The sequence below is a fragment of the Delphinus delphis genome, chromosome 1 (assembly GCF_949987515.2).
Source record: "Delphinus delphis chromosome 1, mDelDel1.2, whole genome shotgun sequence".
Taxonomy (NCBI): Eukaryota; Metazoa; Chordata; class Mammalia; order Artiodactyla; family Delphinidae; genus Delphinus; species Delphinus delphis.
The window spans coordinates 148,799,120-148,825,958 of NC_082683.1; the positions used below are offsets into that span (position 1 = coordinate 148,799,120).

Here is a 26,839-nt window from a genome sequence, read left to right on the forward strand (position 1 = left end):
AATTTTTTTTTTAACTTATTCTTTCTGACATTTCATTATTAGGGTAAAGAAACACAACAGATTTCTGTATATTCATCGTGTATTCTCTTACCTTGCTGAATTCATATATTAGTTCCAATAGTTTTTTATAGAGTAGCATTCTCTATATAGAGTATTATGTCATCTGTAAATAGTGACAGTTTTACTTACTCCTTTCTATTTTGGATAGCTTTTATTTTTTTTTCTTTTCTGACTTCCAACACTATGTTGAATAGAAGTCATGAGAGTGGGCATACTTGTCTTGCTCCTGAATTTCAGGAAGGCTTTCAGCTTCTGACCTTTGAGTATTATGTTGGCTGTGGGTTTGTCATAAATCACCTTTATTATGTTGAGGTATGTTCCTGCTATACCCACCTCCATGAAGGTTTTTATCATGAATGGATGTTGAATTTTGTCAAATGCTATTTATGCATTTGACAAAATTTCCTTCTGCACAAGGATGGTTCAACATACAGAAATCAATCAATGTGATATACCACAATAACAAAAGGAAAGACAAAATCTACATGCAAGAAGGTTTAAGTTGTCAAATTTACAGGCATAAAGTTGTTTGTTTTATTCCCTTACTGTTCTTTAAATGTCTGCAGTATATGTGGTGACCTCCTCTTTTTCACTCTTGATACTGGTTATTTGTATCTTCTGTTTTCCTGTCAAACTACCTATAGGTTTATCCAATTTATCAATCTTCTCCAAGAAGCAGGTATTGATTTGATTCTCTCTATATTATTTCTCTTTTCAATATCATTGATTTTTTTCTCTGTCTTTATTATTTCCTATTGGGGTTTAAGTTGCTCTTTTTTTTTAGTTCCTTATGGTAGAAGTTCAGATTATTGATTTGAGACTTTTCTTTTTCCAATATAAGTATTTCATGGTTTAAATATCTTTCTAAGCAATGCTTTTGCTGTATCCCACAAGTTCTGATATTTTGATATGCTGTGTTTCATTTTTATTATATCCGAAGCACTTTCTAATTTCCCTTGTTAGTACTTTGTCTTTGATTCATTTATTAGTTGTAAGTGTCTGCATAATTTTCAAATATTTGGGGATATTCTAGATTTATGTTTTGATTTCTATATCCATCCCAGTTTGATCAGATAATGTACTCTAAATGATTTCAATTATTTGAATTTTGTTAAAAATTATCTTATTGCCTAGAATATGGTATTAGAGAATGTTCCATGTTCACTTGAGAAGAGTAAATATTTTGCTATTATTCAGTGGACCCTTTCTTTCAAGAGTAAAAATCCCTCCAGTGTCTCCCTGCTTCTGATCATGCTCTAATGCCTTAAACATTGTTTTTAAGTAAGATTTGCCCAGAGTTTATAAATCACATCTGTGAGACAATTAATCTTTTACAATTTACACTATGATTTCCTGTAGCCAAAACTGTCAGACTTCTTGTAATACAACATAACACTTTCTTATGTTTAAGAAAGTGTGTGTTGAATTTTTTGATGCTTTTCATGGAAAAAAAGTCCTAACTCATGCATATACACAGTAGTTTACAATGTATAAATTGGAATGCCAAGAACCTGTGGGGTGAGAGGGGGGAAGCTCTACAAGTAGAAGTATTTTATACTTGATTTGACCGATATTAAATTAAATTAGAAACCAATTAAATAGGAGGATCAAGCACATATGGCTGTTTTTACTGTAAGTAAAACAATTTACAAAGCGTTTCTACAGTATTTACAAATTAAGAAGGAAATAAATGGAAATATTATTACCTTTACACTGAGGAGGGTCACTACTCCATTTGTCATTTCCAATACAAACAAGCTTGCTCTCTCCAACAAGTGAATATTGATCTGTTCCATTTGAAGCATCACAACTATAAGTTACTACTTCATTGTATTCAAATATATCCTTGTGGCTATTTGTGTATTTTCCATTTAGAATTTTTTCAGGTGGTTTACACAAAATCTCTTAGAAAGGGAAAAAAATAAGACATAAAAGGCAAAAGGAAAGGTAAAAGATTAAACAGCAATTAGTAAAGATATATGAATTGCCTTCAATAAATTAACATATGATTTCTACAAGCTAGTTGTGAATCCAATATCCATTTAGAAGGTTTCTATGAGAAAATGTATTATCCTAAATTCAAACTATTAATTTAGAAGTGAATTATTTAAAATAAAACTAATTTTCTTAAATAACTACATTAAAAATCTATATGAAACATATTTATTTATCTGCAAGGCCATACTAAGTTTTGTTCTCATCATAAGAGATGTTGACAATTTAATGATATGATATAATTATGATTAAAAACAGAACTCAGTGCTGGTTGAGAAACACTTCATAATTTATAAATATATCTATTCACTAAATCAGTTCTTCACATTGATACCAAGTATTATTGTCATTTTTCACTTTCATCCTTACAAGTGTATGGTGAAATTTTCCAGAGGCTATAAATTGTGTGATTTTGCAAGACACTGAACCCAGATGTCTTCCTTTAAGCCAGATATTGAAGAAATTTGCAAAAATGTAAAACAATGCCACTATTTGTTTTGGAAATTTTTGATTTTTCATAGAAGTATGTTGTATATACTAACAGGTATTGTGCTTGCTCTTCTTAAAAATGAATAATAATTATTTTAAAAACTTTTCAGTTTTAATTCCAATATAATAATAGCAAAAGATATAACCCACATAAAGAAAAGTTCATTGGTATCTATGTTAATTTAAAAGCATAAAGGGGTCCTGAGGCCCAAAGTTTGAGAACTGCTCCTCTATATTCTAAAGAGAGAATATACTTACTTTCACACAGTGGAGGAGTATCACTCCAGTCCACAGTACTTCCAGAAATGTCACAGTATAGAATACTTGGTCCAATTAAGAAATAACTAAATGAGAAAAGAAAAGTTACTATGTTCTTTAGTAGTTACAAGATGGACATAATAATGAAAACAATTTTATATGGTTGTCTTCCTGCACTATAGTAATTTGAGGGAGAAGTTCCTTAAACAAAATATAATGTAAGTGCTAACTAAATATGCAACTTAATTAAATAGAGTTTCTGCATGTGAACACACATTGGCCCACAGAAAAATGTCTAAATGACTCTGTCATGTTGTCAGTGTAGCCCCTCCGCTATCTCTGGCAAATGCATCACACGTTCACTTCTCTACCCTTTTGCTCACACCATTCTGCTCAGTAAGGACTGAGCAGACAGGTCAGGCCCTAGAGCTTGCCTGCCTGGATTCAAGTTCCAGCTCTAAGACTGACTTATTTGAGCTTGGGCAAGCCCCTTAGGCAAGGTTCTCTTGCTCAGTTTCCTCATCTATGAAAAGGGGGGTAACACTACATACCTCAAAGGACTGTTCTGAGGATTGGATGAGTTAGCATCTGGCATGTAGTGAGTACTAGGTAAGTTTTAGCTTTTTTAAACATTCTTTAGATAATATTCTTTAGATTCTTTATTAATATTCAGAATACAGGCATACCTCATCTTACTGCTCTTCACTTTATTAAGTTTTTAACAAACTGAAGGTGTGTGGCAACCCTGCATCAAACAAGTCTATTTGTGCCATTTTCCCCAAAACGTTTGCTCACTTCATGTCTCTGTGTCACATTTTGGTAAATCTCACATATTTCAAACTTTATTTATTCCTATTATTATACTTGTTATAGTGATCTGTGATCAATGTCTTTAATGTTACTACTATGCCTCTGAGGCTCAGATTATGGTTAGCATTTTTCTGGTAATATAGTAGTTTTAAATTAAGGTATATACATTTTTTTAGACATAATTCTATTGCACACTTACCAGACTACAGTATAGTATAAATGTATGTAAAAAACTCATTTGATTTGCTTTATTGCAGTGGTGTGTAAAGGAACCTGCGATATCTCCAAGATATGCCTGTATCTTTCTAGTAGTAGTTCAGGAATACTACTCAATGAAGTATTCTCCAATTATTTAAATTCATAATACACTCTTCTCCTTCTGGACTCTCACTGTAACGATCATGAATGATTCTATCTATTTGGTGCTTTTCATTTACTATTTTGCTCTGATGCCTCTCTATATATTCTGTTTCTCAAGAGGGCTACAACTTCCTTGATTCTACATCTTAAACTTTTGGTGCCTAGTAGCCTCTTCTAAATGTTCCAGCGGAACATTCACTGGATATTCTGCTATTTTTACTTAATCAAGTTAAAAATACTCAGTGTAACTGCCTGTACCCACTTCCAGAGGACTTTTCCCTAAAGGCTAATTCATTGATTCTAGATTATAATGCATTAGGAGAGGATTCTGGGATGATGGCAAAATAAGTGGCAACAGAAATCTGTCTCCACACCTTGATGATGACACTGACAGAATCTGCCTGATATCACTATTTTGGAAGTCTAGAATCTGTCCATGGCTTGCAATTACTAGGAGAAGACTTAGGTAAATTAACTTGCTTTGAGTCAATTTTAGCTCTTAGCACAGTGGCAGCTACCTATCCCCCCCCCACCCAGCTGGCATCTGTACACGTGTTGCTAGAGCAGCTTATAAGTAGCCTGTGGGAGCTAGGGTGGGCAAAAAGGAATCTGCCCTCCAAGTATCAGGGATTTGTGTTCTTATCACTGCTGCTTCTGATCACAGAGAAGCAGAAAAAGAGGTGGGCAGCCTTTGTTGTCACACCTCCCCCAACTTTTTCAAGCTCCTTCAACACTGCACAAATGATATCCAAGGGATTTAAAATCCAGCATCCTTTGCCCCTCCCCTTCACTTTTACTTTTTTTCCACTAACAGGAGCCAGACATTAAACACTAGGACATTCAAAAATAACTGCCATGTGGAAAAAAATTAGAAAATGATTCCGCCTGCCCAGAGAAAGACTCAGAAAAAACCTGAGATGACCTTCAAGTTTATATGTCAGGCTGCTCCTCAGCACAGAGACACCATACAACAATCAAAAAACCAAACCAAAACAAAACAAAAAACCCATAAAACAGTAAGCTCTAGGTAGTGGGCAGAATCTGATTTCCAGAGTTACCACATTATTAGATTCAAATATTGATTCAACAAAAAAGTTGTAAGGCATACAAAGAAACGGGAAAGGAAACGTATGGCTCATACAGTGGAAAAATACATGAACAGAATTTTTTTCTGAAGGAGACCTCATGACAAATCTATCAAAGACTTTAAATGTCTTGTGAAGGCACTCTCAATGGAATTAACGGATGCCAGTTCTGCCACCCCATTTTTCTTCAGTGAAGCAGCCAAACAGCAGACACAGAGAAGCCAATGAAGAAGCCAAACAGCAGATCTTTGTGAAGACCCTGACGGGCAAGACCATCACTCTTGAGGTCAAACTCAGTGTCACCACTGAGAATGTCAAAGCCAAAATCAAAGACACTGAGGACATCCTGCCTCACCAACAGAGTCTGATTTTTGCAGACAAACAGCTGAGGATGGCCGTACTCTCTCAGACTATAATATCCAGAAAGAATCCACCCTACACTTGGTGCTTCACCTGCAGGGTGGTATCATCAAGTCTTCCCTCTGCCAGCTTTCCCAGAAGTACAACTGCAACAAAATGATCTGCTGCAGGTGTTATGCTCACCTGCACACCAGTGCTGTCAACGGCCACAAGAAGAAGTGTGGCCAAACCAACAACCTGTGCCCCAAGAAGAAGGTCAGGTACATCCTCTCCACTGGCTCTTCTTTTGCCCACAGGGTTGCCCCCTGCCTAAGCCCTGCCCTGGAGCCTCAGTAAAATTTGAAAGAAATAACTGGGATAAAGATGCACAAAGAACTAAAGGAAGAAATGTAGAAAGTCAAGAGAACAATATGTGAACAAAATGGAAATATCAATAGGAGCTAGAAAAGCTAAAAAGAATCCAAAAGTAAATTCTGGAGTTGAAAAGTACATTAATGGAAATGAAAAAGTCACTGGAAGAATTAAAGGCATATTTGAGAAGAAAAAAGAATTAGTGAAATTGAGATAGGGTAGTGGAAATTATTGACTCTAAGAAACAGAAAGAAAAAAGATTGAAGAAAAGTGAACAAAGCCTAAGGGATCTGTGGGACACCAACAAATACACTGTGGGACTCTCAGAAGGAGAAGATAGAGCAAAAGGGACAGAGAGAATACTTGAAGAAGTAATGGCTGAAAACTTCCCAAATTTGATAAAAGAAACAAATATGCCAAAAGCTTAAAATTCTCCAAAAGCTTAAAATTCTGAGTGCAGGTCTCTTTGTATTCATCTTACTAAGATACATGATAATCAGACTTTCAAAGGACAAAGAATGCTGAAAGCTGCATGAGAGAAGTGAATCATCACATACAAGGGATACTAATTAAGATTTGTCATTAGAAACTCAGAGACCAGAAGACCGTGGATTGATACAAAGTGCTAAAAGAAAAAAAGTCCTCTGTTTCCTTATTTATCTTCTGTCTAGTTGTTCTATCCATTATTGTGAGTGAGGTCTTGCAGTCTCCAACTATTATGTCGAAATGCTTATTATGTAGAAATGCATATTTCTCCCTTCAATTCTGTCATTGTTTGTTTTGGTTTGGTTTGGTTTTTTTGGCCGCCCTGTGAGGCTTGTGGGATCTTAGTTCCCCAACCAGGGATTGAACCCGCGCCCCCTACAGTAGAAGTGCAGAGTCCTAACCACTGGACCGCCAGGGAATTCCCATGTACAATGTTCAATGTAAAATAATTCCCATGGTAACCACAAACAATATAACTATAGAATATACACAAAAGGAAATGAGAAAGGAATTTAAACATTTCACTACAAAAATCAACTACACACTAAAGAAAACAATAATGCAGGAAATGAGGGACTAGAAAAAAGCTATAAAGCATATAGAAAACAAGTAGCACAATGATAGAAATAAATCCCTCCTCGTCAATAATTATATTAAGTGTAGATGGAATAAACTCTCCAATCAAAAGACAGAGATTGGCAGAATGGATAAAAACACATGATCCAACTATATGTTGTCTACAAGAGACTCACTTGACATTCAAAGACACAAATGCGGTGAAAATGAAAGGCTGGAAAAAGATATTTCTCACAAATAGTAACCAAAAGACAGTAGAGTAGCTATACTAAAATCTGACAAAATAGACTTTAAATGAAAAAGGTTACAAGAAACAAAGAAGTAAATTTTATATTAATAAGGATTCAGTACTGAAGATATAACAATTATAAACATTTATGTACCTAATGACAGGCTATCAAAATATATGAAGCAAAAAATGACAGAATTGAAAGGAGAAATATGCATTTCTACATAATAAGCATTTCTACATAATAGTTGGAGACTGCAATACCTCGCTCACAATAATGAATAGAACAACTAGACAGAAGATAAATAAGGAAACAGAGGACTTCAACAGCACAGTAAAACAACCTGATCTCACAGATATATACAAAGCATTCTACCCAACAACAACAGAATACACAGTCTTTTCAAGAGCATGTGGGACTTTTCCAGGATAGACCATATGTTAGGTGACAAATTAATGTTATTCAAAACATAATTAATTATTTAATAAATAATTAATAATATAATTGTTTTATGCCACAAATTAATATTAATAATAGATTTTAAAAGTCAGATATCATAAAAAGTATATTCTCTGACCACAATAGGATGAATTTAAAAATCAACATCAAAAGGAAAACTGGAAAATTCATAAAATTATGAAAATTAAACAATATGCTTTTGAACAACCAATGGCTCAAAGAAGAAATCAGGGCAATTAGAACATACTTTGACATGAATGGAAATGAAAACATAACATACTAAAACTTATGGGATTCGGCAAGAGCAGTGCTAAGGGGGAAATTTATAGCTATAAATGTTTACGTTAAGAAACGATAGCTCTGAAAAAACAAACTAAGTGTACAATTTAAGGAACTAGAAAAAGATAAACCCAAAGTTAGCAGAAGGAAGCAAATAATAAAGATTAGAACAGACATAAACAACAACAACAAAAAGAGCGAAACAAGAGAGAATATCAATGAAACTAAAAGTTGGTTCTTCAAAAAATGCGACAAAAGTGACAAACCCTTAGATTGACTAAAACAAAGAGATTAGACTCAAATTACTAAAATCAGAAATGAAAGCAGGAACATCACTATAGATTTGACAGAAAAAAAACTATTATGAGAGTACTATGAACAATTTTATGCCACAAATGGATAAACTAGATATAATGGACAAATTCCTAGAAACACAAAACCTACCAAGAGTTAATTACAAAAACAGATAATCTGAATAGATCTGTAACTAGTAAGGAGATTGAATCAGTAATCAAAATTCTCCCAATTAAGAAAAATCCTGGATCTGATGGTTTCATTGGTGATTTCTACCAAACATTTAAAGAAGTAATACCAATCCTTCTCAAACTTTTCCAAAAACCTGAAAAGGAGGGAAGTCTTCCAAACCCATTCTGAGACAAGCATTACGGTGATAGCAAAATTCAATAAAGGTACTACAAGAAAAGAAAGCTAGAGACCACTATCCCTTAAGAATACTGATGCAAACAACCTCAACACAATACTAGCAAACAATTTAGCAGCATTTTAAAAGGATTAAACATCATGACCAAGTGGGAATTATTCCTAGAATGCAAGAGATGGCTCAACACATAAAAATCAATCAATGTAATATGCAACATCAAAAGAATGAAAGGAAAAAAAAACACATGGTCACCTCAATTGAGGCAGAAAAAGCATTTGATAAAATTCAATATTTTTCATAAGAAAAATACTTAACAAACTAGAAACAGAAGGAAACTGCCTTAAGATAATAAACTCCATACATGAAAATCCAACAGCAAACATCATGCTCAGTGGTTAAAATCTGGAACAGATCAGAACAGGCATGAACAACTGCTTTTACCACTTTTATTCAACGTGGTACTAGAAGTTCTAGTCAGAGCAATTAAGCAAGAAAAAGAAATATAGTTCTAACTTGGAAAGAAAGAAGTAAAATTATCACGGTTCGCAGAGGATATGATCTTCTACATAAAAAACCCTAAAGATTACACACACACACACACACACACACACACACACACACACACACACACACACAGTAAAAACTAATAAATAAACTCAGTAAACTACCAGGATACATAGACAATATTTAAAAACCAGTTGTGTTTCCATAGCATATTACATTTACCTTTTAAATTCACATTTTTTATAAATGTTCAGTATCCCTAACATATGCTATTAAAAGAGCCCTGTAAAACAAAGACTATTATTAAATCCTCAGTACCACTTTTTGAGATGCTTCACTCCTTTGTAGTAGTTTTAAAAATAAGGTTTTCCAATTAAGAGATCTTGATCAACATTATTGTCTAAGCTTACCAGGTCACTTTTGTTCTTGTGACATCTTACAGATTACTTTGATATAAGAATATCTTCAGTTGGCAACTCTACCCCCCAGTTCCATAAACCTATTTCACCTCTGAGAACTGACCATTTTAAATAGGGTGCATTGTGTTGTCAAGGATAAAGTCACCCTGATTAACACATTTTTAATGCTTATGAGAGGTTTATTAATACATATACTAAGTATTACACAATTTTACTTTCCTTCAATTTAAATTTCTTTCTACTAGTTACACATCTTTTCAGTCTCCATAAAAAGCCCAAGAGTTATTTGGCTACAGTACAACTTGTCACACAGAAAGCAAAATTAAATCAACTTTGTGGGAATGTTTAAGAAGAGAGGCAAAATGAAAATGGATTTAGTAACATATAACATTATTTCCTCTAAGGAGCATCCTACTTACCCAACATTACAAACATAATGAGCCTCTGAGCCAAACAGAATACTTCCATTTGGGTAGTCTACTTGGCCATTTGCGGGATCCCCTAGGTTAGGACACTGTTTTCCTAAAAGGAAAATTTCAAATTCGTTGTTTTATACCAGTTTCAAAACAGATTTGAATCAAATTCAATATTCTACATTGCTCACTTGAATTCATGGGAATATTATTATCTTTTATTATTTGCTTTCTTTAACTATTATAACATCAAAGAAGATTCACATTTACCCAGGCAACCAATTGTGGAAAAAAATGTTCCCTGGAGAGTTTTCAAAGCCTGAATGCACTGCTGTCTAAAACCTACCCATTTCAGTCGTAAAATATGAACCCTAAAATGTGTGAAAAATCTCTAGAGCAATAAAAAAGTTTTTTGAATTAAAAAAAAAAAGTTTTGTTTACTTACTTGTACAGGCCTCCTGGAGAAGTGACCACATACCATCATTCTGACAAACAGCAGAGGTAGGAAGAGGAGGACGCTTGGGCTGGTAACCTGGGCGACATTCATACTGTACACTCTCCCCAGGGCTATAACTGGGTTTAGGGAGACCCGGGAGCCGCATAGATTCATACCTTGGTGGCTCACCACAGGCATCTAGGTATAAGAGAATAAGAGCATAAAAATATTTTATCTCATTCACCAGCCAGGGACTGTGGCCTGGCATCAGGTAGGTAGTACAGAATAAATGGAAAGGTTCTCAGCAAGATTTTAAATGACTGTCCCATGCTTTTACCCAACTGGTGGTGTATGTGCCTTACTTACATTAAATAACAACCTATTAACTTTTGGTTTGTTAGGGAATAAGATGAATTTTTATTCAAGAGTAAATTAAAGAGATAGCATCAATGTTTTTAGTTTTGAAATATAAATACATTTTAGGTATGTATCCTTCCCCACTTTTTTCTAAATTCATTTCAAAACTCACCTCTCCTCTAAGAAGTCTCCTACAGTATACAGCACTCTGTTCAGATTACTCTTCCATAGTTTGAAACACAAGCATATGATCACTTGTCATTTCAGGCTCAGTTTCCTCTCAGAAGGCAAGGTCCTAGAGGGCAGTGATCATATGCCTTCTTTCTCTACTACACTCTGTACTCAGTTGGTACTCAAGACATGCTATGGTAAGAGATCAATATAAAATATGCCTTGTAAGATTCATAAATCAAAATAATTATGGACCGAAGTATTTCAAAAAATAATACTCAGTTTCATTTGTTTCCTATTAGTGAATTGAGCATTTTAAAAGTGGTGAATAGACACCATGTAAATATCAAAATGTACTATCTGAAAAGCATTACATGAAAAAACAACTTGCTCTCTTTGACATTACTTTAAATATAATTTAACTTTCCTTCACAGATCAATGGATTGCTCATTCCTCAGAAGCTCCCTGAGGTAGCTGTTTGGGTTGTTTATCCAATATATTCCAACAGTAAAGCTATTATATTGTTATGCTTTTATAATTTTGTACTTCTGGGATTTTTTGGGGGGGTGTTGAGGGAAGGAGTTTTTTACTCCCTAGAATAATGTCATTTCTACCTCAGCAAGCCCTCTTGCTTTACTTTTTTTGCTTTTTTTTTGCGGTACGCGGGCCTCTCACTGCTGTGGCCTCTCCCGTTGCGGAGCACAGGCTCCGGACACAAAGGCTCAGCGGCCATGGCTCACAGGCCCAGCCGCTCCACGGCATGTGGGATCCTCCCGGACCGGGGCACGAACCCGTGTCCCCCACATTGGCAGGCGGACTCTCAACACCTGCGCCACCAGGGAAGCCCCCTCTTGCTTTTAACTATCTGGGCACTTGATAACCTAACAAATCTGTTAGAAAAATTATGTAAAACAATGTGATGGAGACATATTAAGTCCTAAAGGACTAAAGGAATTCAGAGGCCTCTCTTATAAAGTTAAGAACCTAAGGAGGAGATGGGTGTGAGCCACGGTTATCAGCGCGGACCCCAGAGACGGGCATGAGACGCTAAGGCTGCTGCTGCCGCCACCAAGAAGCCTGTGTGCAAGCACAGGTCACTACACCTCCCCTCCCGGGAGCCTGTGCAGCCCGCCACTGCCAGGGTCCCGGGATCCAGGAACAACTTCCCCGGGAGAACGCACGGTGCGCCTCAGGCTGGTGCAATGTCACGCTGGCCTCTGCCGCCGCAGGCTCACCTCACATTCCATACCCCTTCCTCCCCCTACGCCAGCCTGAGTGAGCCAGAGGCCCCCAATCAGCTGCTACTTTAACCCCGTCCTGGCTGAGCAAAGAACAGACGCCCTCAGGCGACCTACACGCAGAGGTGGGGCCAAATCCAAAGCTAAACCCCAGGAGCTGTGCGAACAAAGAAGAGAAAGGGAAATTTCTCCCAGCAGCCTCAGGAACAGCGGATTAAATCTCCACAATCAGCTTGATGTACCCTGCACCTCTGAAATACCTGAATAGACAATGAATCATACCAAAATTAAGGCGGTGGACTTTGGGAGCAACTGTAGACTTGGGGTTTGCTTTCTGCATCTAATTTGTTTCTGGTTTTATGTTTATCTTAGTTTAGTATTTAGAGTTTATTATCATTGGTAGATTTGTTTATACATTTGGTTGCTCTCTTCCCTTTATAAATATATATATATTTTTTTTTTCTTCATTTTTATCTTTTTCTGAGTGTGTATGTGTATGCTTCTTTGTGTGATTTTGTCTATGTAGCTTTGCTTTCACAATTTGTCCTAGGGTTGTGTTTGTCCATTTTTTTTTTTTTTTTTAGTATAGTTTCTAGAACTTGTTATCATTGGTGGATTAGTTTTTTGATTTGGTTGCTCTCTTCTTTCTTTCTTTCATTACTTTAACAATTCTTTAAATTTTTAATAATTTTATTTTCTATTTTAATAACTTTATTTTACTTATTTATTTCTTTTTTCCTCCCTTTTCTTCTGAGTTGTGTGGCTGACAGGGTCTTGGTGCTCCAGGCGGGTGTCAGGCCTGTGCCTCTGAGGTGAGAGAGCCGAGTTCAGGACACTGATCCACCAGAGACCTCCGGCGCAAAGTAATATCAAACAGTGAAAGATCTCCCAGAGATGTTCAACTCAACCCTAAGACCCAGCTCCACTCAATCACCAGCAAGCTACAGTGCTGGACACCATATGCCAACCAACTAACAAGACAGCAACACAACCCCACCCTTAGCACAGAGGCTGCCTAAAATCATAATAAGGTGACAGACACCCCAAATCACACCACTGGACGTGGTCCTACCCACCAGAAAGACAAGATCCAGCCTCATCGACCAGAACACAGGCACTAGTCCCCTCCACGAGGAAGCCTACACAACCCACTGAATCAACCTCACCCACTGGGGTCAGACACCAAAAACAATGGGAACTACGAACCTGCAGCCTGTGAAAAGGAGACCCCAAACACAGTAAGTTAAGCAAAATGAGAAAACAGAGAAACACAGCAGATGAAGGAGCAAGGTAAAAACCCACCAGACCAAACAAATGAAGAGGAAATAGGTAGTCTACCTGGAAAAGAATTCAGAGTAATGATAGTAAAGATGACTCAAAATCTTGGAAACAGAATGGAGAAAATCCAAGAAACGTTTAACAAGGACCTAGAAGAACTAAAGAGCAAACAGACAATAATGAAAAACACAATGAAATTAAAAATTCTCTAGAACGAATCAATAGCAGAATAACTGAGGCAGAAGAACCGATAATTGACCTGGAAGACAAAATAGTGGAAGTAACTACTACAGAGGAGAATAAAGAAAAAAGAATGAAAAGAATTGAGGACAGTCTTAAAGACCTCTGGGACAACTTTAAATGCACCAACATTCGAATTATAGGGGTCCCAGAAGAAGAAGAGAGAAAGAAAGGGACTGAGAAAATATTTGAAGAGATTATAGTTAAAAACTTCCCTAATATGGTGAAAGGAAATGGTCAATCAAGCCCAGGAAGTGCAGAGTCCCATACAGGATAAATCCAAGGAGAAGCATGCCAAGACACGTATTAATCAAACTATGAAAAATTACATACAAAGAAAAAATATTAAAAGCAGCAAGGGAAAAATAACAAATAACATACAAGGGAATCCCCATAAGGTTAACAGCTGATCTTCCAGCAGAAACTCTGTAAGCCAGAAGGGAGTGGCAGGACATATTTAAAGTGATGAAAGGGAAGAACCTACAACCAAGATTACTCTATCCAGCAAGGATCTCATTCAGGTTCGATGTAGAAATGAAAACCTTTACAGACAAGCAAAAGCTATGAGAATTCAGCACCATAAACCAGCTTTACAATAAATGCTAAAGGAACTTCTCTAGGCAGGAAACACAAGAGAAGGAAAAGAACTACAATAACAAACAAAAACAATTAAGAAAATGGTAATAGGAACAGACATATGGATAATTACCTTAAATGTAAATGGATTAAATGCTCCAACCAAAACAAAGGCTGGCTGAATGGATACAAAAACAAGACCCATATATATGCTGTCTACAAGAGACCCACTTCAGACCTAGGGACACATACAGACTGAAAGTGAGGGGATGGAAAAAGATATTTCATGCAAATGGATATCCAAAGAAAGCTGTAGTAGCAATTCTCATGTCAGACAAAATAGACTTTAAAATATAGAATGTTATAAAAGACAAGGAAGAACACTACATAAAGATCAAGGGATCAATCCAAGAAGATATAACAATCGTAAATATTCATGCACCCAACATAGGAGCACCTCAGTATATAAGACAAATGCTAATAGCCATAAATGGGGAAATCGAGAGTAACACAATCATAGTAGGGGACTTTAACACCCCACTTTCACCAATGGACAGATCATCCAAAATGAAAATGAATAATGAAACACAGGCTTTAAATGATACATTACACAAGATGGGTTTCATTGATATTTTTTGGACATTCCATCCAAAAACAACAAAATACACTTTCTTCTCAAGTGTTCCTGGAACATTCTCCAGGATAGATCATACCTTGGGTCACAAATCAAGCCTTGGTAAATTTAAGAAAATTGAAATCATATCAAGTATCTTTTCTGACCACAACGTTATGAGACTAGATATCAATTTTAGGAAAAAAAATCTGTAAAAAATACAAGCACATGGAGGCTAAACAATATACTACTAACCAATCACTGAAGAAATCAAAGAGGAAATCAAAAAATACTTAGAAAAAAATCTCAATGAAAACACGACGACCCAAAACCTATGGGATGCAGCAAAAGCAGTGCTAAGAAGGAAGTTTATAGCAATACAATCCGACCTCAAGAAACAAGAAACATCTCAAATAAACAACCTAACCTTACACATAAAGCAATTAGAGAGAGAAGAACAAAAAACCCCCAAAGTTAGCAGAAGGAAAGAAATCATAAAGATCAGATCAGAAATAAATGAAAAAGAAATGAAGGAAACAATAGCAAACATCAATAAAACTAAAGGCTGGTTCTCTGAGAAGATAAACAAAATTGATAAACCATTAGAGAGACTCACCAAAAAAAAAAAAGGGAGAAGTCTCAAATCAATATAATTAGAAATGAAACAGGAGAAGTAACAACTGACACGGCAGAAATACAAAGGATCATGAGAGATTACTACAAGCAACTATATGCCAATAAAATGGACAACCTGGAAGAAATGGACAAATTCTTAGATAAGCACAACCTTCCGAGACTGAACCAGGAAGAAACAGAAAATATAAACAGACCAATCACAAGCACTGAAATTGAGAAGGTGAGTAAAAATCTTCCAATAAACAAAAGCCCAGGACCTGGGCTTCCCTGGTGGCACAGTGGTTGAGAGTCCGCCTGCCAATGCAGGGGACACGGGTTCATGACCCAGTCCGGGAAGATCCCACATGCCACAGAGCAGCTGGGCCCATGAGCCATGGCCGCTGAGCCTGCGCATCCGGAGCCTGTGCTCCACAACTGGAGAGGCCATAACAATGAGAGGCCCGTGTACTGCAAAAAGAAAAAACAAAAACAAACAAACAAAAAAGCCCAGGACCAGATGGCTTCACAGGCGAATTCTATCAAACATTTAGAGAGGAGCTAACATCTATCCTTCTAAAACTCTTCCAAAATGTAGCAGAGGGAGGAACACTCCCAAACTCATTCTACCAAGCCACCATCACCCTGATACCAAAACCAGACAAACATGTCACAAAGAAAGAAAACTACAGGCCAATATCACTGATGAACATAGATGAAAATATCCTCAACAAAATACTAGCAAACAGAATCCAACAGCACATTAAAAGGATCCTACACCATGATCAATTGGGGTTGATCCCAAGAATGCAAGGATTCTTCAATATACGCAAATCAATCAATGTGATAAACCATATTAACAAATTGAAGGAGAAAAACCATATGATCATGTCAATAGATGCAGAGAAAGCTTTCAACAAAATTCAACACCCATTTATGATAAAAACCCTGCAGAAAGTAGGCATAGAGGGAACTTACCTCAACATAATGAAGGTCATATAGGACACACCCACAGCCAACATCGTTCTCAATGGTGAAAAACTGAAACCATTTCCACTAAGATCAGGAACAAGACAAGGTTGCCAATTCTCACCACTATTATTCAACATAGTTTTGGAAGTTTTAGCCACAGCAATCAGAGACGAAAAAGAAATATAAGGAATTCAAATCAGAAAAGAAGTAAAGCTGTCACTGTTCTCAGATAACACTATACATAGAGAATCCTAAAGATGCCACGACAAAATTACTAGAGCTAATCGATGAATTTGGTAAAGTAGCAGGATACAAAATTAATGCACAGAAATATCTGGCATTTCTATACATTAGTGATGAAAAATCTGGAAGAGAAATTAAGTAAACACTCCCATTTACCATTGCAACATAAAGAATAAAATACCTAGGAATAAACCTACCTAAGGAGACAAAAGACCTGTATGCAGAAAACTACAAGACACTGATGAAAGAAATTAAAGATGATACAAACAGATGAAGAGATATACAATATTCTTGGATTGGAAGAATCAACATTGTGAAAATGACTATACTACCCAAAGCAATCTACAGATTCAATGCAACCCCTATCAAACTACCAATGGCATTTTTCACAGAAGTAGAACAAAAGATTACACAATTTGGATGGAAACACAAAAGACCCCAAATAGCCAAAGCAATCTTGAGAACGAAAAACGAGCTGGAGGAATCTGGCTTCTGGACTTCAGACTATACTACAAAGCTACAGTAATCAAGACAGTATGGTACTGGCACAAAAACAGAAATATAGATCAATGGAACAGGATAGAAAACCCAGAGATAAACCCATGCACATATGATCACCTTATCTTTGATAAAGGAGGCAAGACTATACAATGGAGAAAAGACACCCTCTTCAATAAGTGGTGCTGGGAAAACTGGACAGCTACATGGAGAAGAATGAAATTAGATCACTTCCTAACACCATACACAAAAATAAACACAAAATGGATTAAAGTCCTAAATGTAAGGCCACACACTATAAAACTTTTAGAGGAAAACATAGGCAGAACACTCTATGACATAAATCACAGCAAGATCCTTTTTGACCCACCTCCTAGAGTAAAGAAAATAAAAACAAAAATAGACAAATGGGACCTAATTAAACTTAAAAGCTTTTCCACAGCAAAGGAAACTATAAACAAGATAAAAAGACAACCGTAAGAATGGGAGAAAATATTTGCAAACGAAGCAACTGGCAAAGGTTTAATCTCCAAAATTTACAAGCAGCTCATGCAGCTCAATATCAAAAAAACAAACAACCCAATCCAAAAATGGGCAGAAGACCTAAACAGACATTTCTCCAAAGAAGATATACAGATCGCCAACAAACACATGATAGGATGCTCAATGTCACTAATCATTAGAGAAATGCAAACCAAAACTACAATGAGGTATCACCTCACACCAGTCAGAAAGGCCATCATCAAAAAATCTACAAACAATAAATGCTGGAGAGGGTGTGGAAAAAAGGGAACACTCTTGCACTGTTGGCGGGAATGTAAATTGATACAGCCACTATGGAGAACAGTATGGAGTTTCCTTAAAAAACTAAAATTAGAACTACCATACGACCCAGCAATCCCACTACTAGGCATATACCCTGAGAAAACCATAATTCAAAAAGAGTCATGTACCACATGTTCATTTCAGCTCTATTTACAGTAGCCAGGACATGGAAGCAACCTAAGTGCCCATCAACATATGAATGGATAAAGAAGATGTGGCACATATATACAATGGAATATTACTCAGCCATAAAAAGAAACGAAATTGAGTTACTTGTAGTGAGCTGGATGGACCTAGAGACTGTCATACAGAGTGAAGTAAGTCAGAAAGAGAAAAACAAATACCATATGCTAACACATATATATGGAATGTAAAGAAAAAAAAATGGTTCTGAAGAACCTAGGGACAGGACAGGAATAAAGACGCAGATGTAGAGAATGGCTTTGAGGACATGGGGAGGGGGAAGGGTAAGCTGGGACAAAGTGAGAGTGCTACAGGGACATATATACGCTACCAAATGTAAAACAGATAGCTAGTGGGAAGCAGCCGCATAGCACAGGGAGATCAGCTTGGTGCTTTGTGACCATCTAGAGGGGTGGGATAGGGAGGGTGGGAGGGAGACACAAGAGGGAGGAGATATGGGGATATATGTATATGTACAGCTGATTCACTTTGTTATAAAGCAGAAAGTAACACACCACTGTAAAACAATTATACTCTAATAAAGTTGTTAAAAAAATAAAAAGAACCTAAGGAGAAAGAAGAGAGACCTATTCTGGTCCCTGAGGAACTTTTTCTTTCTTACTCCCTGGATCTTGGTCTTCAGATTGAGACTGGTCAAGAGAGAAGTCTAAACAAGTGAAATATTTTACATCTTATTCTAAATTCTAAACTCCTCTCTCAATACACTGTCCAACATTTCATTTACGTCATGTGCTGAAATTGTTTCAGCATTTAGCAAATGTTTTGAACATTTCCACTGTGCTGATCTTGTTACATGAATGCTCCTCAATCAACTGCCCAAAACAAGGCAAAAGCAAAAAACAAACAAAGAGCCATAGTTATTAAAAGCATTTTTTAAAAAGATTAGTAAAGAGTTGAATTTTATTAATAACATTAAATTTACTGAATACCCTGAGCCATACATTCTCATTTTACAATAGGAAATAATGGGCTAGAAATGCTATATAATTCCATTTTAGATAAAAACACGTATCATTCTAGAATATCCTGGAAGCACCAAGAAAAAAATCAAGTAACAGCATGCATGTGATTAAATTACACAAGTGTTCTTTGTTTTATGTATTCAATTTCAGTAACTGTCTTTTTTTAAAATAAATTGATTTACTTTATTTATTATTTTTATTTTTGGCTGTTTTTGGTGTTCAGGGCTGTGCGCAGGCTTTCTCTAGTTGCGGCGAGTGGGGGCTACTCTTCGTTGCAGTGGGCAGGCTTCTCACTGCGGTGACTTCTCTTGTCACAGAGCACAGGCTCTAAGCGCACTGGCTTCAGTAGTTGTGGCACGTGGGCTCAGTAGCTGTGGGTCACAGGCTCTAGAGCTCAGGCTCAGTAGTTGTGGCGCAGGGGCTTAGTTGCTCCGCGGCACGTGGGATCTTCCTGGACCAGGGCTCAAACACATGCCCCCTGCAGTAGCAGACAGATTCTTAACCACTGCGCCAACAGGGAAGCCCTCAGTAACTATCTTGAAGGCATAAAAGAAGAGAGAATTCCTAATATGACTCTCACATACAGTGCTGTGTATGGAAAAAGAAATGTCAACTGGATGGTTCAATCTATTCGACTAACTTGCAGTATTTCTTCCCAATAACATGCATCGCGAAAGACATGCCTTCAACAATGTGCAGTTTAGAACATTTGCTTTGGCCATCAGTTGATTACAAGCTTTATATACTGTAATAACTGGGTCTAATATCATACTTGTTTTATAATCAAATATCTTCTTCTCTTGCTCAGAATACTGAATTCTTTTTTCCTATGAGAATTTTCAAACTAAACATTCCCAGCATCAGAAAAATAGTATATGGACTGAGTTTTTTTCTAGAGAATTTAAAATGTAATTGTTATTAGGCTGCAATGCTACACTTTAATAACAGATGCCATTATATCATATGATAGGCTGCATTCAGAAAATTCCCCAATTTTCCAGGTGAGTTTCAGGAAGGTGAAATAGTCCCTAATATGGATCAAGAAAACTGTTCACCTTCTGTACACTTACAAAAATTATGCAAGCACTCTCTACCTGCTTGCAAAAAATAAAAATAACTCTCTGACGTAAGCACACACCCACACCCCTGCCCAGGTGGTACCTTTAGAAAATCATGGTCTCTGACCCAAACCGGAACCTCAATGAAACCTGACGAAACTTCCCCTTTTCTCACTCTACACAACCTATTTTCAAATTTTATTTAATTTCTCATGTTCCACTCATTTCTAGGCCTATAAAAAAATCACATAAATCATGTTCGAAGTAATTAAGTAGCCTCCTTCTAAGTAAATTCATCCTAGCACTCTCTCCCTCAGTAATTTTAATTACCCTGTCTGTAACATCTGGAGCTATTGTTCATTCTCTCTTTGCTCTCTTGTGCCTAAAAAGCTCTTTTCCTTGGTTTCCAGGTAGCAAACCAGCCTGGTTTTCAGCCTGTCCTCTGGCTGCTCTTCCTTCTCTGTCTGATTGCATAATGTGACGTTCCTCATGAGTTATTCTACGAGCTCTCCTTATTTTCATTCTGCAAATCCCCCCAGGTCAGAATGTATACTCTCATGACATCATTACAACTGATGAGAGCTGCCTCCCAAATCCCTCTCTCCATCGTAGATCTTAGCTGGGGTACCAAGTCTATGTGTTCAACTGCCTCCCCACAGCTCCACTTGGAATGTGTCACACTATCTCAAATAACATAATGAAGCCAGCAAACAAGATACATGTTTTCCACAACTGAAATGCCTGTTCCCTCTCTCCGTTTCCACCTTTACTTCTAATTCAAGCCACTATCATTTCTTATCTGGATTGCTACAAGAGTTTCTGAATAGGTCTCCTTACTGGTCTTGCCACCTTTCATTCAGTTCATTTTCACACTGCCACCAGAGTAATACTGATATGATACTAGGACCAAGGCCCTTCCAAGTCAGATATGTTTCAACGGCTCCCTGCTTCCCTCATGATAATGTCTAAGGCTCCTTGACATGGCTAACAGAGCTTTAATATCTGCTCACTCTTGCATACTCTTCTAAGCCACATTCAATTCCACTAGTAGTGCCCATTAAATTACTCAACTTACTTTAGCACTCTAGACCTCCTTGCATCATATTACTTCAGCTTTGACCAGAGACCCTGCCATTCCTCCCACCTACTCATCCTTCAGTTTCATCTTAGATGCCACTCCTTCCTGGAGGCTCCTAACATTTCTCACCCAAAAAATTCAGTTAAATGTCCTCATGAGCCCCAATTTATTTCTTTCATAGCAATTTTCATACTGTAATTGTTCATTGTTTGTACTCCCTAGGAGACTGTAACCTTCTTGAGGACCATGTCTCATTCTTCACTGCATTTCCTGACGCCAGAGCTGAAGGGGCACTGTTATCAGTTCTATAAACTCTTGGATCAAAATTCAAATTCTTTATACTGTTCAGCCAACCTGTTCCAGAGATATCTGCAAATCATCATTTTTCTTTGCTTTTGTATGCCTTTCCTCAAATTTTTTCCATTGCTTTAGTTACAGATGTTTCCCTTTATCAGAGTTTTTTTTTAATGTCAAAATACTTGTGGTTTATTTATTTGAACCCATTCTCCAATACTGCTATGACTAGAAATGGCATTTTAACATTCTCAAAGGAGAACTCCAAATCCTGTTGGTTACATTTTTTTCCTAAAGTATGGTATGAAAGATCCCAGAACTTGTTTCTAACAACAAAAGAAATGATATTAATTATCTTGGAAATAGCACATTTAAGCACTACCTGTACCAACTATATTTTAAGTCCTTTTAAACTAACTTACTCTTCATACACATCCTATGAGTTACGTACTATTTCACCCTCTTTAAGATGAGCAATCTGAGCCATGAAGTAACTTGCTTAAGAATACATTCCCAGAAGGTACCAGACCCAGGAGTGAAGCCAGGCAGCCTAGTTCTACTGCCAACACCATTTCCCATCACTGTCTCTAACCTGGAACCCTTGCATGGTTACACCAATACACTCTGTCTGCAATTTAGTCCTCAAGAAATGGTCTTATACTGAGCCTAGGGAAATTAAAGCAACCTTAGTTTAGATTTGCATTCTGCTAAGTCAAGGTGCCCAAAAACAACAGGTGATTTTTATTACGATGGTTGTTCATTGCTACCTATCCTGTTCTTTTCACAATTATTCACTCTGTGATCTATAGCGCTGCCTTCCTCTTGCCTCCTTTGCTCTACTGCTGCCACACAGGGTAACTAGGCAGTCCATGACTGCCCTGAGCCATGCCACATCTCTGAGCCTTTGCTCACAATGCTCCCTCTGCTCTGAACACCCTTCCTCCTGCTCAGGAGCAACTCCTGTTCAACTCTTGTCTTCTTTAACTTAATCCACTCAACATCTCCTCTGGGAAGTACTTTCTGATTCTCCTGGGGAGGCAGTGACCAGTCCCCTTCTCTTGGACTCTCCTCTGCACGGATCTCTCAGCTCACCAGTGGACTCCATCCATCCATGTGGCCACAACACCTTACACAGTATGTCCCTCATAGCTGCTATTCAAAAAACTTTGGTTCTCAAAGAACCACTGCTGTTAAACAGAAACCAATGGTAAAGAATATAGTATAATGAATCTAATATTGAAAATAATCATCTTAAAGCATTATGCACTGGAGAAATATTTGACCACTTAATTTCTTTTGTCTCATATCTCCCAGTATATGTAACCTAGCAACTGACCAGATAAGGACTGTTCTCCCTACACTGTAATATGTAGAGTAAGAAACTAAGAAACTACTGTGTAAGCACTTATTGATCTTGGCTTCTTTCATTAGGAAGAAAGAAAAGACCTAAAACAGTCAGAAGAAACCACCCATAAAAGGAAATTGTAGGTTTTGTTCCAAAAAGCAGACCCATTCTGGAGGAATGAGACTGGTCCCTTCTGTGATCCCCTACCATTTGGCAACTACCTCTGAGATGGCAAGCCTCCCAAGCACACACTGCCCACTTACAAAACCTTCTCCTCATGAGCTGCTTCAGTGAAATATTTATTTTATCCACATACTTTCCCTGCCAGTATAGTAAGTTCGCATTTGTACCTCATCTATGTTTCCCACCTATCCTGATTTTACCTTTCAGCCTTAAAACCTCACCTTGTTTTTCCTCCATTTCTAGTTTTGTTACCTTCCACAATACGTGCTATTCATTTTATTTATCTATTTTCCTCTATTTTATTTTTTAAATTTTTATTTTATTTTCATTTATTTTTGGCTGCATTGGGTCTTTGTTGCTGCGAGCGGGCTTTCTCTAGTTGCAGAGAGCAGAAGCTACTCTTCGTAGTGGTGGGTGGGCTTCTCATTGCGTTGGCTTCTCTTGCTGAGGAGCACAGCCTCTAGGTGCACGGGCTTCCGTAGTTGTGGCACGCGGGCTCAGTAGTTGTAGCTCGCGGGCTCTAGAGCGCAGGCTCAGTAGTTTTGGCACACAGGCTTAGTTGCTCCGTGGCATGTGGGATCTTCCCAGACCAGGGATTGAACCCGTGTCCCAGATTCTTAACCACTGCGCCACCAGGGAAGCCCTCCTCTATTTTAAATAGTTCTCATCATATCCTTCAACATCTAGCTTTAAGCCTATTCTAAACATTATTATTCTTTAAAAATTTCCTTTTAATTTCTTGTTAGCACTGCTGTTCCATCCCCACACCTCTCTGGCATAGAAATAAACTTTTAAAATGATCCGTAATAAGCAAGACGAGTATGGTGAGACCTGAGGATTCTACTATCAGGAGAAGATAGATTGACCCCCAGTTGCTCCTTCCTTAGCTTTTTAGGCACCAAAGAAAGGCCATCCTAAGCATGGCTCTCTTGCTTCCTCCATGCAAGAGAAGTTTTTCCTGGGTTCTAAGCCCCAGCCGAATGTTACCTTTAATTTTCTGGTACTTGAGAGTTATACAAGAGTGTTGACACTTAGGCAACCACAAGTGTGACAAGACAGCCAAGATCTCTGCATTCTAGTAAGGAAAGAACAGAAAACAGTTTGGGAGAGTGACTACCAGTTAGTGGGGTAATTGAGCTGGAACATGTGTGTCTACTGGAAATAGTGGGTCAGAGACGGTCCCTCTGAGAAGGTAATATCACAAGTGAATTTGAAGAATAAGAAGGAGCCAAACTATGCTAGAGGCAGGAGAATGTCCCAAGACCAAGGGAACAGCAAGTACAGAAGGCAAAGTGGCAGAGTTTGGCTTGTTCAATGAACAGAAAAGTCTTCCCTTCCACCAGTCATTTGTTAAATGCTGTCAGAGAATCATGCTCCTTTCCTCCTGGGTACTTCTCTTGGGTTATAACATATTCATTAGTATTATGTTTTGGCTACTGCCTACCACTCCCAATAAATTGTAGCAAATATTTGATTTCCTAATGTGTGCCTGGCACTTGGGGGTAGAGCAGTGAGCAAAACACAGTCCCTGCATATATTCATGTGTGTAGGCAGACAGACAAATAGTGAAATAAGGATCATGAAAATAGGAATGGTGTGTTATTGCTCACCAGTGCATCCTCAGGACCAGTACAGGACCTGGCATATAGAAGGCAAGTATTTGTTGAATGAATGCTGCTAATGAAACCGTATATGTAATAGGATCCTAAAAATAACTTGGGCATGAAAACATATGTACATATAAAGACAAAAGGAAATCTACCAAAGTATTAAAAATGGTTGTTTTATACAATAAGCATGCCTTTTTTTAGAATATATGTACTTCAAAGTGCTTTCTGTGGGGCTTCCTTGGTGGCGCAGTGGTTGAGAGTCCGCCTGCCGATGCAGGGGACACGGGTTCGTGCCCCGGTCCGGGAAGATCTCACATGCCAGGCTGCGCCAGTGAGCCATGGCCGCTGAGCCTGCGCGTCCGGAGCCTGTTGCTCCGCAACGGGAGAGGCCACAGCAGTGAGAGGCCCGCGTATTGCAAAAAAAAAAAAAAAAAAAAAAAGTGCTTTCTGTGAAACATGAAACAAACCTAGTGGTTGGGCTTCAGGTTTAGTTTATGAGCTATAGGAGAAAACCAGACTACCACCATTTCTGGTTCACTTCTTAGGATACTCATTTTTCGGTAGATTTGGCTACCAGTGTTTTTTAGGTTGCTTCGGATAGCCCCTCAAACATGACCCAACCTTCAGAAAGAAGGAAAGCAATGCCAAAAAGCCATTCGGTAATAGAACTGAATATTGTCTATTGGATGAGAACAGGAAGATAACTCTATTGCAAAGAAAAAAAAAAAAAAAGAAGAAGAACCTGCAAATCAATATCAATACGATCTCGAGTACCAAGTTTCCTGTTAACTTTATTTACAAAAAGCACCTTGCCCGCTTTCAAACCCTCTAAATCCCAGGCTCCCAGAGCCTGCTCTCACCGGAGTGCTACAGGCACAACATCTGCTCCGCAGGCCCACTTAAAGCAAGCAGTAAGCTTCCTTGTCCCACACTCGGCTCGGCAGCGCTGGCCACACACTTGCGTACACCTGGCCTGGGCTCCCCTAACCACGCCCAGCAGGGCACAAGGCGTCATCCCGCCCAGGGAACACAGGGCAAACTCTCCCCACGAGCACAGCACCAGCCTAGCAACATCCCCAGGCACCTGGGCAACTCAAGAGCAAGTCGTCACCACCAGCCCCGGCTTGGCGCTCCCTTATCCACCTGATCAGTCCCGGAAACACCCTGCAAGCTTTTGCTAGAGACCCAGCTTGGCCCCGGGTAAACCCCAGCCACGCCACCAAGCAAGCCTTCTCTTCGGCCACTACGTGGTCACCACCCCCCGGGGTCCCCACACAGTACGAGCCGGGGACAGTCTGGCCACGCCTTCTACCCTAACTCCTTACGACCCTGGGTGGACTCAGCCCCGCGCCTCCGCCCCGAGCCACCAAGCAAAGCTCCCCCGACCCTCGGCTCCAGCGGGCCTGCCCCGCGACCCGGCCTGCCTCACCCCCCACCCGCTCCAGTTCGCCGCCTGTGCGGACACCTTCTCCAGGCTCCTACCGGAGGATATGGGAAGCAGGAGCAGTAGCGCCACCAAAAGAATCCCAACGAAGCACCTAGAAGAAAATGGACTCTCGGAGCGGTAGGGGGATGCCTTGCGAGAGGAGCAAGGCGCCGTCATTTTCGGGAGATCAGCGAGAAACCTGAAACAGCTCAGCAGAGATCTTTCTGAGTCCAGTTACCAGAGACAAGAATCCGCACAGTCACAAACCGTCAAACGCGGTCTCGTAGCTGGGCGTTGCCTGGGCCGTACCCAGGGCGGAAGTGACTCTATGGACGGGCCTGCCGGGCCAATAGGCGGGCTGTAAGGCGGGGCTTCGGTGTTGGGGGTGGCCCTTAGGCCTGGAGAGGCGGGGCGTGGCGCTTGCCGAAGTCTAAGAGTCCTTGCGCGCGGGCCGCTCTACGCCTCACTCTTAGACCCTGGCTGTACCTGGCTCCTCCTTCTTCGGACCTACACGGAAGTACAGCTGCGGTTTGCGAGAAATGGCTTGTTCACCGCCTGTTCGTAAAGACTGTTACCACCCTATGCAGGAAGGGCGGAAAGGAAGCAAGCGTTGGCGAGGTCAGCATTGTCAGTTTTCCGGAACGCTAGATTAAAGAATAAAACGCATCGAGCTGAAGACAGAAACCTAGAGCCCAGGCAGTGAGTCACTGTGGGGCAGACACCCCTCAGGACTCCAGTCTGGACCTGGGGCAATCCAGACTGTCCGGATACCTGGGCCCTTGCTCAATCTTTGGCATTAGTCAGGCATAATTCGGGACAATAGT

The 26,839-nt window shown here is 38.8% G+C and overlaps 1 protein-coding gene and 1 pseudogene across 6 annotated transcripts in view; one reads left to right on the forward strand and one right to left on the reverse strand.

Moving 5' to 3' along the window:
- Positions 1–26,336, reverse strand: part of LOC132413343 (membrane cofactor protein-like) — a 53,962-nt gene extending 27,626 nt beyond the window's left edge. For 3 of the 6 annotated variants that reach the window (XR_009516701.1, XM_059995403.1, XM_059995422.1), the window contains exons 1-5: positions 26,072–26,336; positions 10,241–10,429; positions 9,802–9,904; positions 2,803–2,888; positions 1,767–1,964 (exon numbers count right to left, since the gene is read on the reverse strand). Coding sequence is in view for 5 of the 6 variants with exons in the window: in XM_059995403.1 (XP_059851386.1) it covers positions 1,767–1,964; positions 2,803–2,888; positions 9,802–9,904; positions 10,241–10,429; positions 26,072–26,192 (697 nt within the window). In the remaining variant the exon portion in view is untranslated. The remainder of the gene's footprint in view (positions 1–1,766; positions 1,965–2,802; positions 2,889–9,801; positions 9,905–10,240; positions 10,430–26,071) is intronic. The other 3 variants (XM_059995413.1, XM_059995392.1, XM_059995435.1) reach the window with 2 other exon arrangements.
- LOC132413366 (ubiquitin-ribosomal protein eL40 fusion protein-like) lies at positions 2,900–5,778 on the forward strand (annotated as a pseudogene).
- Positions 26,337–26,839: the final 503 nt, after the last annotated feature.